General features: G+C 39.4%; 1 protein-coding gene across 2 annotated transcripts in view; it reads right to left on the bottom strand.

The window, feature by feature from the left end:
* The window catches only part of LOC101851138 (aldehyde dehydrogenase family 3 member B1), a 38,232-nt gene extending 24,104 nt beyond the window's left edge, over positions 1 to 14,128 (bottom strand). The window contains exons 1-3 of one of the 2 annotated variants that reach the window (XM_005103947.2): positions 13,881 to 14,128; positions 3,450 to 3,593; positions 2,469 to 2,564 (exon numbers count right to left, since the gene is read on the bottom strand). In XM_005103947.2, the coding sequence (XP_005104004.1) occupies positions 2,469 to 2,564; positions 3,450 to 3,593; positions 13,881 to 13,892 (252 nt within the window). In that variant the 5' untranslated portion in view covers positions 13,893 to 14,128. Of the gene's footprint in view, positions 1 to 2,468; positions 2,565 to 3,449; positions 3,594 to 8,827; positions 8,854 to 13,880 lie in introns of those variants that run through there. The other variant, XM_005103948.2, reaches the window with a different exon arrangement.
* Positions 14,129 to 14,473: the final 345 nt, after the last annotated feature.

Genomic DNA, 14,473 nt, shown 5'->3' with positions numbered 1-14,473 from the left:
TTTTTAAACCAACAAGATGACATCAACCAGTCTACCTATTTTCTGGTAATAACCAAGGCAAGAGGGTGGAGAGTTTCATTAACTCTTCAAACACCTTACAGAACAATAGCTTTATTCAGGATTCAAACCACAGCCACCCACACCAAACCCCAACATAATACCAACAGAGCTAAAATAGAAAGCTCAAATATTAAGCCTATATTTTTTTTTTCACTTTTGAGTCTGATGTTCTGGCAAAGTCTTAAAGAGTAAACAAGTAATTTCAAAGACACAGAGAGAAGGAACGAAACCTTTATTGCAGGAAGACAAAAAGGGGGAAATCTGCAATGCAGACATGATATAGGTATTTATTAGGTAAGCCTTTATGAACCCTGTCCGCACACTTAGAGACCACTCCCACACTCTCATAAACACTTTCTCCACCTGGAGAATGGAGACCAATTACATCTACAAATATTAAACATTTGTATTATATTAAAATTTGTTAATACTTTTTTTACCAAAATTAAAACTCTGACTGGTTGCTTTTCAGCAAGAAAGGTGTCAACAGAGCTTCCCTGTTTTTGGTTTCTTTTTTCTGTTTTTGAAATACATATTAGACACAACTTGCTTCATTCACGAAGTGTGAACCACAATATGGCAAGGGAATGCTGTATAGCTCTAATACAAATATCTCCCCCCCCCCCCAACCTCCTTACTAATACACAAAAAGGTTTCTATGCACAATATGATGAAACAAAAATATAACCATGTACTAAAAACTAATGCCACAGCATGAAGGCAGAAGGCTGGAGGCTGCCCTTGACATAGGTCCTATTTTTTGTACTCTCGCTCTGACAATTCTATTCACCAACCTTACTCTTTGACAGTACTAAACAATAAAATTATACTTTGTTAGAGATGTAAAAGAGGTATGTATCAAATTTTGGGTAATCTTGCAGGAATACGAAAATAAATAAGCAACCATTCCACAGTTATTTCTGACAGTAAATGTTGTTTCTAACTTGTCTTTTTGGGGAGGGGGGATTGGTATGAGTTTTACTGTGCTCACAACTGCATAAGGTTATATGAGCGCTTAAAGTAATACGTCTGGGTGATAGCCTACTCTAAAAAGCATAGAAGGTGAAAGATTTTGTCAGTTTGTTAGTGTTGGAGCGCTTAATCAGCTGCTTGCACTGTATGCTTCCCGGGAAGCTGAGAATGTCTCTGAGCGTTCTATGGTCTGCTGGGGTAACAATATAGTGTAAAGCGCATAGGGCTTGCTGTAGAGCGGGGTTATCAGCTTTACAAATGCTGTTTATTATTATCATTATTGAAAGTGGTCTTGAATTCAAGCTCAAAATGTGACAAGGACAGTCCCTAACGTACATCGTCACTCCCCATGTATGTGTGTATGACAATATGTGGCTTGTGCCTAACACACTTACACTTACACACAACACAGCTTGCTTACTACAAATGCCTCCCTCTGCTTATATCAAACAGTGGTGATGCTGATTCTTATCAGTTTATCAGAAAAGTCATTAGATAATCCTGGGGTCAACAGGCATAAATTCTTGGTGACATAGAATGAAACAAAGGTGAGAGAGATAACAAGCTAGACTTTCACTCTGGAGTAAATAAAACCGTCAAGTGTCACTATAAGAGTCACTTTATAGGATAAAGAAAAAGGAAGAGAACATGAAATTTGCTTTGAGTATGGGGGTTGGGTTTAATATAAAAATGAATTTGTGGTGGTCTAATCCATCTAATACACAATGTCAATGAAGGAAGAAATCCAATCAACCATTTGTATTTTACATGAAGAGACAACGATATTTGCCACATTTTGTCAAGAGCAGGTTAGTGTCAGAGGTACACTGAAAAACAGTAGAAGGACCACACCAGAAAACCAACCAACATCAAAGCATAGGCAAGGAGAACTTCAATACGAAGATTGGACTATCATATGACCACATGGACCACACATCAAAGATAAGATGAAGTAAGATAAGTCTTTATTGCCCAGACATTGGTACACTCGCGTGAGCGTACACTCGCGTGAGCACGCAAGCACACACACACACACACACACACACACACACACACACACACACACACACACATACGCACGCACACGCACACGCACACACACACACACACACACACACACACACACATATTTTATCACAAATGCTCTCTTCCATAAACCATTCACATGTGGTATTTGAATAGAGTGAATAGCAACCCATTACTTTAAAGAGTCAATAAAGATTCTTTTTCCTCAAAATCACACAGCACTAGACCACGGTAGTTAAAAAATGCTATTGTCAACCACAGAATTCTCTTCTGTACAAGAAAGAACTACTCATTTGTTTACTCTATTAAATATACTAACTATTTCTATCCTGTTACAGCCACAGGAAAAAAGGAAAAATGGGGCTGGGGTATATGGAATATGTATAAGTTAGACATTTTCAAAGCTTCACCTTTTCTGGCTTCATCCAATCTTTCAAATTGTTGATGCAGTCAATAGCCTCAGAAACACACATATTTGCTTCCATTACCACACTTTCCAGGGAATGCTGAAATATAAGAAAAATGAGACACCCAAATACAATCCATGAAAATTTTTACACACAAAAAACATTACAAGGCTTATGAACATTACTAGAAAACATAATATTATTTCTATACTTCACCTTGAGTTTAACATCTCAGTCCTTACAAACAGGTAGCTACCTTAAAATTATTAAGTTCCATATATTGACATTTTTGGCCATTTTGAGTTACTAAGACCATAAGGTCAGAAACCAAACATTCAATCTGTTCTATCTAAATCATAAGATTATTCAGAGTCGCTATCAAATTATTCAAAGAATTGCATTTGAAAACTTAATGTTGTGATACTCCAAATTTTTTAAGTAAAATTTCTCAAAACTAGGTACTGCTGGGATAGTGAGGTTGCCCTGCAGTCAGTACATTCCACCAGCTGGTCAGAGCCTCCAACAATTCTAATACAAGTAACTGTATTTTACAGACTACGTACAGCCACATTGCCAGTCATAAGCAAGACACTCAAGAATCACATAAAAGAGATCGGCTCCACTTAAATCCGATTTATCCTATTCAAGATTTAGGAGCAGGAAGAGACTTGCACCTTGTCTATTCATCATGAAGATTATTTTACAAATACCATCAAGCTCTGAAGTTTAACATTTTTATCCATTTTTAATTAATTTTTTTTTGGAGGGGGGGGGACGGGGTGACCATGTAAGGCAATTACCGTGAAGATAAAGGCTCAAACTTTTTTTTAAAATTTTTAGTTTCCATAGTTTTTTCTCATGTATCCAAAGTGAGTTCATGTACACAACTCACAACCTTTCTAAACATAACTGAAACTACTCTCAGAGCCGATAAAGGTGCGGCTCTTCTTTTGAGAGTAAAGTAAGACAGTTCCAAGTTCCTACTTTGTGCAAATCTTTGAACAGAACTTCGTTGATCTTGTCCGAGTTCTCCTGCAAACACCTCATAATAGCCTTCAGCTGGGAAATTCGCCACTCGTATGTCCGTGTTTTACCGGTGGCGAATGCAGAGCGCACGTCTTTCATCATCTGAAAGAAAACAAAGAATATTTAATCTAATTGAAGGAAAATATAACAGAGTGAAAAAAACGTGTCATTATGAGAATGGTTAACCTAGTGGAACAGAGATATGTTTTGTTTTAGAAAGAATTTTATGGCATTTGTAACACAGTTAGGTAATATAAATGCAGAAAATTAAGGGTGTCACAAGAGAGTAACAAACACAAAAAAGAAGGAAGAGAAATATGGATGATACATGTTTGACAGAAAAAAAAAGAGAAACAAACCACTCCAGACCACTTGCCAACCACCCACAAAGAACAGATAACATGAAGGTAAAAACACTTGCACTAGATAGAAAGGAGTATCAGAAATATCTCAGCACAATAGTAGGCCTACCTTACACCTAGCTACAAGTGATGAATGAAAAAAGTATAAGTGTGGGTAAAGAGAAGTATACTCGTTGTCACCTTATGGGTACTATTTCATGCCTATGAGAGAACACACAGGTCATGTATGATATATTCTTCTGCAACTTTGCAGTAAAAAGTTTCAGTTTCCTGGGGAGGGGGGGGAGGGGGTATGGTGTTGTACGACCTGAATTTTGTGGAACGAAAAAGCTGGTCATCGTGTGAGAGGCACTAAGCCAAACAGGCATCATGTTATTATTTTATTGACTGAATATTTTATCTCTGGTACACACCGAGGTAATTTAGGTCTATTATGACAATACAGTCTGTTCTGGGAGGGGAGAAAGCATGAGAGACAGATTATAAACCTCAGTAGGAAGTACACCTATCAAGCACCCTAACCATAGAATAACTGAATGAAAGACAAAATGAATAGATGAATATAAACGTACACAAAACATATATGTGGGCTTGGCTTTGGTGTAACTGAAAAATTCGGAAAGAAAAAAGAAAGAGACTAATATGACCACTTTTCTCCCTGGCCATCTTCGGCATGTTCGACTGTATATATATTTTTTTAATGTTCATTGGTCAAGACCAAGACACACCAGCATCCATGATGCAAATTTTAGCCTCTCTTTCACTGCACAAAGAAGATATGAGTTTCATTCCTGCATGGGGAAGTATCTCGACCTTTGTACTGGCTTTCCATACTCTGTTCAATCTGAGCTGGCACAAAACACAGGGTTGAGGCAACCAACCAGCCTCTCTGATTAGCAACACTGTGTTGAAGGGAGCCTAAAACCTTTACAATCACTCCCGAAAGAGACAGGTGTTGGACATTCAAAACAGTTACCAAGCTTTATGAAACATATATTTTATATATATATATTATATATATATATATATATATATATATATATTTATATAAAATATATATATAATATATATAATAAAAATAAAGCAACATATCGTCCATCAGCTGATAAATGCACTGAGCCCAACATTCGGAATTTTTTTTTAATTGCATTTTCATAATTAATCTGTGGTATTGGTTGTATGTGCTCAAGAAACATTTTGTCGGAATTCAAAATCTAAATATTATATTGAAAGTATCAAGAAAAAAATAGATAATGCAAGTACAAGTGCTAAAAGAATGAAACAGTTTTTTCTCTCTCCTCTAAAATTTTGCGTTCTGAGCTTAAAACATTTTGACAGCTTGCCTACACTATTATGACACCTTAGCAAGACATAATCTCTCAGTATTTTTGTAACTTAACCCATTAGAGTGTCAGCTAAAACTGCCACAGAAAGGTATGCAAATCAGCCTAGAAGAGATACTGTTTCAAAGTAGAGGCTTTTAACAATTCATACTGACTTAAATAGAATAAAACGCCCAGCCCAAAGTTCATAAAGATCGATTAGGCTACATCATTCAAAAGACCAATGTGACTTTTGAAAGAATAATTCAGTCACTGCTTTTCTTTCCAGTTTATAGGAAATGGCTATCATTGAGTGTGTGGGTGCGTGTGTGTGTGTGTGTGTGGTGTGTGTGTGTGTGTGTGTGTGTGTGTGTGTGTGTGTGTGTGTGTGTGTGTGTGTGTGTGTGTGTGTGTGTGTGTGTGTGTGAGCGCGCGCGTGCGCATGTATGTGTGTGCGTGTGCATGCATGTGTGTATCTGTGTAAGAAAAACTGGGGGGGGGGGGGTTTCGATGGAGGAATGGAGGTTTGACAAAAGCCCTTTTCAATCATTTTTTTACGTCAAGACTACATGCTAGTTTGATGGCTTCTCACTTTAATATTTGTGGGGATACAAAATATTTTATGCAAAGAAACTATTCACAGTTCAGGAAAAACATCAAGAGAGAATGAAAACAAGCAAAAAGTTTTGGGTGGAAAAAAAACAACCCACTTACAACAAAAAATGTCAAAGTGTAACCAGCAGCAAAAAAATTTTCCGAAACTTTCAAGCAATTCAAGTCCCACCCTTCTTTTAGAGACTTCTATACGTGCACATAGAGGACTGGATCCTTCCATTCGCTCCCCTCTGTCTTAAAACAGAGGAGGACAAGAAATAGCACTGAGCTGCTCAATTATCAACGTTCATCCTGCTTACATGGGAATGTCTAGCTATAGCTATTCACTTCTGTCCCACTGCAGTTAAAACAAGACATAAAACCAAATTGCTATGTTTAATCTTCTAAGATCTTTGCATACAGGTCTTGAAGTTGGATGACCAACAGAATCTAAAAGCCTATTCTTAAAGGTCAACTGCTAACTAAGGTTCTGACACATTTACAAATGTTGCCTAAAGTGAGTAAAAAAAAGTAATAGGGGATTTACAGAATGCAACTAAAATATTAAACATTGACGTATTTTCATCATCACTACAGTTTCACATACACCTGAGAAGGGGGCTCTTGTGGTCTTGGGGTTACGCTGTTCGCCTCCTATTCAATAGTTCAAAGCCTGACAGTGACAGAAAATTGTCTTCTCTAAAAATGTTCTCCTTTCACCTCCTTTCCTGCTCTCTAACCATGTTCTGTCATCTGCTTTAGTCTCCATCTTCTGCTCCTACCCCTACCCTACTTTGCCCCTCCTCTGGACTCCTGACTCTTTATGCAACCTTCCTACTACCACTTCAAGGCCTCCTTTTTACTGCTGTCTTTCAGCCACATCCCTGATTTTAGGGTTGGCAAGATAGTTTTTTTCTCCCTTTCTTCACCAGGAAGATAGGCAACGGGTTGGTTGTTTTTCAAAAATCTATCTTAATCCTAAACTGTCACCCACAACACAAAAGGACAGGAATTTTCAAACACCTAATACCTTAGGTTTGCCTTACTCCTGGTTTTGGCACTTCGGAAATCGAATGTTTTTCTAAGGGCAAAGTGGCACTGAGTTACTTTAACAAGTCAAAAAGGATGTCCAAGTTGGACAGCGGCTATGACGTAGAGACATTGACGGTCCAGGTCTGGTAGTTTTTAGTTCTCCCCTTATTCCCCAGGGAGGTAAGCAATGGTTTGGGGTAGACAAAATTTTTCTAAAAATCTAACTCAGGGGTATTACGATAATATTTTTGTAAAATTGAATACAAATCATAATCTTTCCGCCAAGATTCGAAATGATAGGCAGCCCTGGTAAAAGCAAACAGGAATTTTTTTTAATTCAATCTATCATTAGCCTAAACTGTCACCCACAACACATTTAAGGTCAGGAATTTTCTAACACCTTATCAACATAAAATACATTATAGCCTTACTCCTGGCTTTGGCACTTCTAAAGTCTAATGTCTTTCTATGGGCAAAGTGGCACTGAGAAACTACAAGGGCTCAAAGCGAAGAGAATATCATGTTCAAGTTTAACAGCAGCATGTGACAGGGGAAGGGGGAGAGATGAGTGGGATTGATTGTTTGGTGAGGAGGAAGATGGACACTTATCTAATAGTTCTGGTTTCATTGCGTCACTTTTTAGAAGAAATCACTCTTCATATCTCAAAATTTAAACAAAATTAGAAGTAGCATTCAATATTGCTGAAAACATGGTGGAACCAGGGTTTTTTTCATAATTTTTAGTTTAAGAATTTTTTAAGTTGTTGGTTTTGATCGTTAAGTATTGTTAACAATAAAAATACTCCAGAATTGAGCCATTCCTATCCAATTCCACTTATAAAAATATAGAGTATCTACTCTTCAGTATCATGAAATAGGTTCATGGAAGGTTAGTGAGCTTAGGCCCACAATGTCAAGTGTGTGTCAGTGACAAAGCATTTAAGTGAATGGTCACTTGGGTGTGCGTTAGCAACACATAATATGCGTCAGCAACACATAATAATTCAATTTTTAATAACCCTAGCGCAATAACAGGGCGCTGCACAGTGGTGACCAGCAATATGGTGTGTGGATTGTCTATGTTTGCGATGTGTCTTATTTAAGTGTTAATGTACTTGTGTGTTTATGTACGTCATTGTAAAACAAATTTGCCAAGGCCCAAGGGGATCAATAAAGTGAAATTTATTCATTATGGTTATTTTCATTTCTGACGTCAATTAATCGCTACTGTAGTGGCCATCGAAACAAATATGATATGATGATCTAAGCCCTAAGCTAAAGTTCTACAGTGTCATGCTGAAGGCATGCCAACAGCTAGCATACAAATAATACAAGATCATGAGTCATATGTCATGACTACAAAGACTATATGTGTCGCAACTTGGTGGAATCAGGCGCTCGTCAATTTCTGGGCATAGGGGGGTTATTGGTAGTATCTTAAAGCCTGTTCATTTGCTTGCTTTTGGTGAAAACAGTGGGCATATTCATCTATGTTGAATAGAAGTCAAAATATTTAAGATTGAAAGAGATCAGGGTTGCCTCATTTCAGAGGTGCAATTAACGAGAAAATGATCGGCAAAGTTTGGTAATTTCCATTGGTTGAGAGTCCGTGGAAACCGAAAATTGACATTTTTAAAGTCTTTAATCAATGTTTTTCAGTAAAATTCACAGTTATGTGTTTTCAAATGGATATAAAAGGTGTTGAGCCAAAAAAAGAAAATTAGAAAAAAATTGGCCAACAGTAAAAAAAAAATATTAAAAAATTAAAAGCCATTTTCTTTGATTTCATTATTTTCACGAGCACCTGGTTTCACCCCAATGCCTCACATATGGCCTACTCAAAAATAGAAATAAGGCCTAGATCTAGATATTTACCACTCATAATGTCCACACTACAGATTACATAAATTTACATCACATATCAATTACGACTGTTGTCTTGGTTCATTATGAATTCATCGACCACCGACTAGCATTATATTTTTATATCATCTATAGCCATAAGAAGTGATCTTTTTATACTCACCAGTTCATACATTTTTTAAGTTGAAATATTTCAAACCAAGGCAGCCAAGAAAATCTATTAACAGATTCTGCGATCAGAAGCCATTGATCTATAGAGATCTGTGTGATCTCAAGCAAAACAAGTTTCATCAACTTTAGCCTAGAAATCTAGTTGTGACTATACTGGCAATCGAAAGTCAGCATCATCATTGCCTTTCTCACCCTGCACCAGGGTATAGGCCACGGACAAACACCTTCCACCTTTCTCTATCCTGGGCTAGCCTCTTGATGTTATTCCATGTCTTCCCACTTTTCTGTACATTGATTTCTGTGATTCTTCTCCAGGTTCCACGCGGTCTTCCCCTTGATCTCTTACCCTGTGGGTTCCAATCCAAAACTTTCTTTGTTATGCAGCTGCCTGACTTCCTGAGAGTATGTCCAATCCATCGCCATCGCCTTCTTCCTACCTCATCTCTGACTGGGATCTGTCTTGTTTTCCTTAACACTTCCACATTGGTGACCCTGTCTGTCCATCTGATCCTCAGTAACTTTCTTAGACACTTGTTCAAGAAAACCTGGATCCTCTTTATGCAAGTATGTGATGCGTTCCATATCTCACATCCATACAACAGGACCGACTTCACATTTGAATTCTCTGGTCTTCCAAATCCTATCCAAATATAAGAAAGCAGTCTGCGCTTTTCCAATGCGGGACTTTATTTCAGCACCTGTTCCTCCCTCTTTGTCAATTATACTCCCAAGATAGCACAAGGATTCAACGTTTTCTAGTGCCTTTCCTTCTATTGTTACCTGCTCCTTTCGTTGTGCATCTGTCCTTAGGACCTTTGACTTTTCGGGGTGGATCTTCAATCCAACAGACTCCGATATGCTGTTTAATACTGAAGTCTTTGCTTGCATCTGTTCCTGGGTGTGCGACAGAAGCGCCAAGTCGTCTGCAAAATCCATATCGTCCAAGTGAGTCCATGGTGTCCACTATGTACCATTTCAGTGTCCTCTGGTGGTTTCCTTCATCAGCCAGTCAACTGCCAATATGAAGAGGAACGGTGATAATAAACATCCCTGTCTCACACCAGTCTTGATGTTAAAGCTGTCAGTGAGCTGGCCATCATGTACAACCCTGCAACTTGTCCCTTTGTACATGCTCTTGATGGGGTTCACCAACTTCAGTGGGATTCCGTGGCCTCTCATTATCTTCCATAGTGTTGCTCGGTCTATACTGTCAAAGGCCTTCTCATAGTCAAGAAAGTTGACGATCAGCTGGGAGTTCCACTCCAGGGACTGTTCTACAATAATCCTCAATCTGGCAATCTGGTCGGAGGTGGAGCGATTTTTCCGGGAACCATCCCGTTCATCCCGTAGTCTTGGAGCAATCGAAAGTACAATGATGATAATATTGTGAGATAGACTAAGTCCCAAGCCCTCAGCTCTCGGGGGCGGTACTGTCTACTGAGGCTACTGAAGGCACGCAAGCAGCTAACCACACAGTCATGTTCTAAGTTAATTAACTCTTCAAGCATGAAACAGACACATCTGTCCGACCACCAGCAGACCTAAGTCAATGTCCCAACACATTTCCAACTACCAAACACACATCTTTCTTTTTCTTCCAATAACCATCCACCAGGCCAGCTTGGTTGCCCACTAAGACCTGGGGGAGACCTTGATTACAGAGGCGGCATCTCAGCTCGTATGGGATTCTATCATTTGTGAATAGCATCTAAAACTGGTGGTTCTGTGATTTTCCTTCCATCCCGGGGTAAGAAATAAAGCAGTGGCTGAGGTGCAATGCCACAAACAAAAACCCAACTCCATCACAGAGAGATTGTAACAAAAATGAATGGGTATGTTGGTGCCTGTTGTATTATATTGAGAAGTTGTTTTAGGAGATAAAGAAGAGAAAGATGCTATTAAGAGCATAGATGCTGTGTGTTGCTGAAATGCAAAAATTATAATATAATAATAATAATACTAATAGTAATAATAATAATAATAATAATAATAATAATAATAATAATAGATAGCATTTGTATAGCGCATATCCCCGCTAAACAGCAGGCTCTATGCGCTTTACACTATATTATTACCCCTGCAGACCATAGAACACTCCGAAACATTCTCAGCTTCCCGGGAAGCATACAGTGCGAGCAGCCGATTAAGTGCTCAAACACTAACAAACTGACAAGATCTTTCGCTGTCTATAGCCGGGTACCCATTCCCACCTGGGTGAAGTGAGGAAAATTCGTGTAAAGTGCCTTTCCCAAGGACACAACGTTGGGCCCTTGACGGGATTCGAACCCACGACCTTACGGTTGCGAGTCCGAGAGCCTAACCTCTAGGCCACCGACGCCACTTGGAAGCTAGATTTCCCCCCTCCTACCAGAGCAACCAAGTCCTCTCATCCGAGAGATGGGGGCAGGGGAAGGTATGGCAGATCCCAGAGGGTTAATGTTGTCAACAAGCAAGACGCAAATGGTCTCTGCACCTTCTCCGCAGTCATAGGGCTCTCGTGCATGCTTCATACATGTATGCAGCTGGGTATTCCCTACGTAAAGTCACATCCAGTACAGTGCTGATAATGAACCTCTGCTTTCCACCCCACCAATACCCGTCCCAACTCCAGGTCAAAGAAAGGTTGTCGATGGAGAGAGGAGAAAAGAAAAGTTAATAAATGAAATAAAGTAAAACAATAAAGACAATATAAATAGAAAGAGTAAAAAACATAATAAAGTAATATGTCTCTTTTCGGGGTCACCCCTTGACCCGTTAGCTTCCTCTTTTTCTTTTCCTATTCGAAGAGTAAGCGTACTAATCCCCCCCACCACGAAGAGGTGGGTCTATTTGGGGGGGCCAAACACACATCAGAAACGCGGATTTTCTTAGTTCATAATAAGTAGACGTCTATGTTGTTGCCGATCCGAAGAAAACAGTTTAAGTGAAAAATCTGCATGAATAACAAAGTTATGCATGCGCCTTTTATAAAATGTCCTCAAAACATTTATGTTGCCAGCGACTAGCGTTGTTAGAAGACGCGGCCAAAGGTCAAAAGACTACATGGCACGGTGCTCAATAAGAAATTTATATTTGGAAGTGCCTATTCGCAACGCCACCTTGCCATTAGCGCCAGCGCTAAATAACACACTGCGTTGCGATTAGCGCCAGTGCTAAATAAAACGCTGTGTCGCCGTGTGTTAAATATAGAGCTTAATCTACCTTTCGTTGTTGGGAGTTCTGATGGCTGAATGGACAGCGCGTCTCGTATGAAGTCAAACCATCATCTTCTGAGCGTGGGTTCGAATCCCGGTTCGGGAAGGGGTTTTTTTCTCTTCTTCTCCTCTTCCCGACTGACCAACAATTTTTCCCCATAATTATCATAACTAGTTGCTTTGTAGTTTTTTATGTAGTGATGAAGCATGCACATTCTGGTTTTGTCCCTAAGAGAAGCTTTTACCTACAAAGTATATTATATTTTTCTTCTTACAAATATAATTAGGCCTGGTTAAAGTTCAATGGTCCTATGTGGCTTTCCTTGGTCTGTGAGTCTAATTATTCTTTTTTTTTTTTATTTTAGGCTCAGGAGAAGAAAAAAAAAAAAAACTTCCGTGACCGGGATTCAATTCCACGCTAATATCTTGTTTCCATTCTTTTCTTTAGCCTTAGTCACGTTCAACAAGAGGTCGGACCCAACGAGGACAAGAAGCCGGTCCCGGCAACCTCGTTGAATGCGATACATATTGTAATAGTTTTTTAAATATCGGATTGTTCTTAATAGAGATAGACGTGCTTTGGACCAATCGGGGATTCCAGGGGGGCCTGCCCCACTGGGGTAAGAAAATCTGGGGGGTTACAGGGGGGCATGCCCCCCTGTTTTAACCCATACTTTGATACTTTACAGTTGATTTGAAATTTTCTTGAAAATATTTGTTTGCGACAGTTTTAGAGGCTTTATGTCTGATCTGCAGCAAACAGCGCACAGTTCGACCCCCAAAGCAGTGCATCTGACATGCAGATAACTTTAGAACGACAGATGTACGCCATTGGCCAATATTTATAATAACAACCATCTTGTTTGGCGTCGCTTTACTTCCCAACTCAAAGTCAGGTACCCATTACAGGTGGGTGGGTGAAAAAAAAATCTGTGGCCGAACCGAGGCTCAAACCTAGACTTTCAGCTTTGGAGACAAGCGCACTAACCACTCCGCCACCACGCCACTGTAGGCTACAGGCTTTAAAAATACTGCATAGAGTGCTTTGCGGTCGTGTTGCCACCGTGAACGACAACAAAGTGGGAATCCCTCAATGGTGAAAACAAGATGGTTGTTACTATAAATATCGGCCAATGGCATACATCTGTTGTTCTAAAGTCATCCGCATATGTGTGCATCTGCGTGTAGTGCATCTGTGTGAGAAAGTGAAAGTAAAAATGTACAAATTTACATAATAAGGATGTTGTCTTGATTCATTTTATGAATTCATCAACTACGGCGGGTTAGCATTAATTAGTTCTATTTATTTCATTGTTATTATAGCCATGTAAATAATGTAAAAGCCATAGATATCTAGATCTAGAAGACCTAGAGATCTTAGGCCTACACATAGATCTAGATATCTATGGTGTCGGTGGCCTAGTGGTTAGGCTCTCGGACTCGCAACCGTAAGGTCGTGGGTTCGAATCCCGTCAGGGGCCCGACGTTGTGTCCTTGGGAAAGGCACTTTGCACAAATTTTCCTCACTTCACCCAGGTGGAAATGGGTACCCGGCTATACACAGTGAACGATCTTGTCAGTTTGGTAGTGTTTGAGCGCGTAAAATCTGCACCTTGCACTGTATGCTTCCGCGGAAGCCGAGAATGTTTCTGAGTGTTCTCAGAGGGTCTGCTGGGGTGATAATGGTTGTAAAGCGCATAGAGCATGCTCTTGAGCGTGGATATATGCGCTATATAAATGCAATTATTATTATTAGATCTAGATCTAGATCTAGATTCTAGAATCTAGACTCTACATAATTTAAGAACGTCCATTTTAGAAGTTGTATCTCAATCTATTCTCTATACTCACCAGTTCATACATTTTTCAAGTTGTAATATTTCAGACCGATGCAGCAAAGAAAAATAAATAAATTTTGCGATCAGAAGCCACAAGCAGTCTATGTGCTCTCAAGCAGAAGAATCCAGCCTGTTGGCCGTTCACAAAATCTGATATGAGGTCTATACTGCACGCAAGACAGACACAAAACAGCCGACCGTTTCACTGCAAACAGCAGCTGATGCTATCGTGAAGAAGGGATCAAAACACTGCGGTCAAAGGTCGCCATCGACGGAAGTACAAATTACTGTACAAGTACAATCACTTGTACAGACAGGCGCCCCCTAGTGGTTTTGATTCTATCAAAGCCCAAATTAAATGTTCAGTTTCGGCAGGTCCAACCACAATTAGTCTAGGCCTAATCATTATGTTTGATAGTGTTTCTTTCTTTTAGGCCTAAATTCATAAGACCCTCCCCCCCCCCTTAGACTACACACCCGTTTCAGTGCGTAGGAGTAGTCAATAATGTAGTCAAAGGCCGCTATAATATTATAGATAGAGATGTTGATTCAGCTCCCGTTGAAAATTATTTGTTGCCTTCAAACTACGGTGTCTTTCATTGCTTC

The sequence above is a fragment of the Aplysia californica genome, unplaced genomic scaffold (assembly GCF_000002075.1).
Source record: "Aplysia californica isolate F4 #8 unplaced genomic scaffold, AplCal3.0 scaffold00398, whole genome shotgun sequence".
In the NCBI taxonomy this organism is placed as follows: Eukaryota; Metazoa; Mollusca; class Gastropoda; order Aplysiida; family Aplysiidae; genus Aplysia; species Aplysia californica.
The sequence above is the reverse complement of the archived record's forward strand: the minus strand, read 5'-3'. Positions and strand labels throughout refer to the sequence as shown.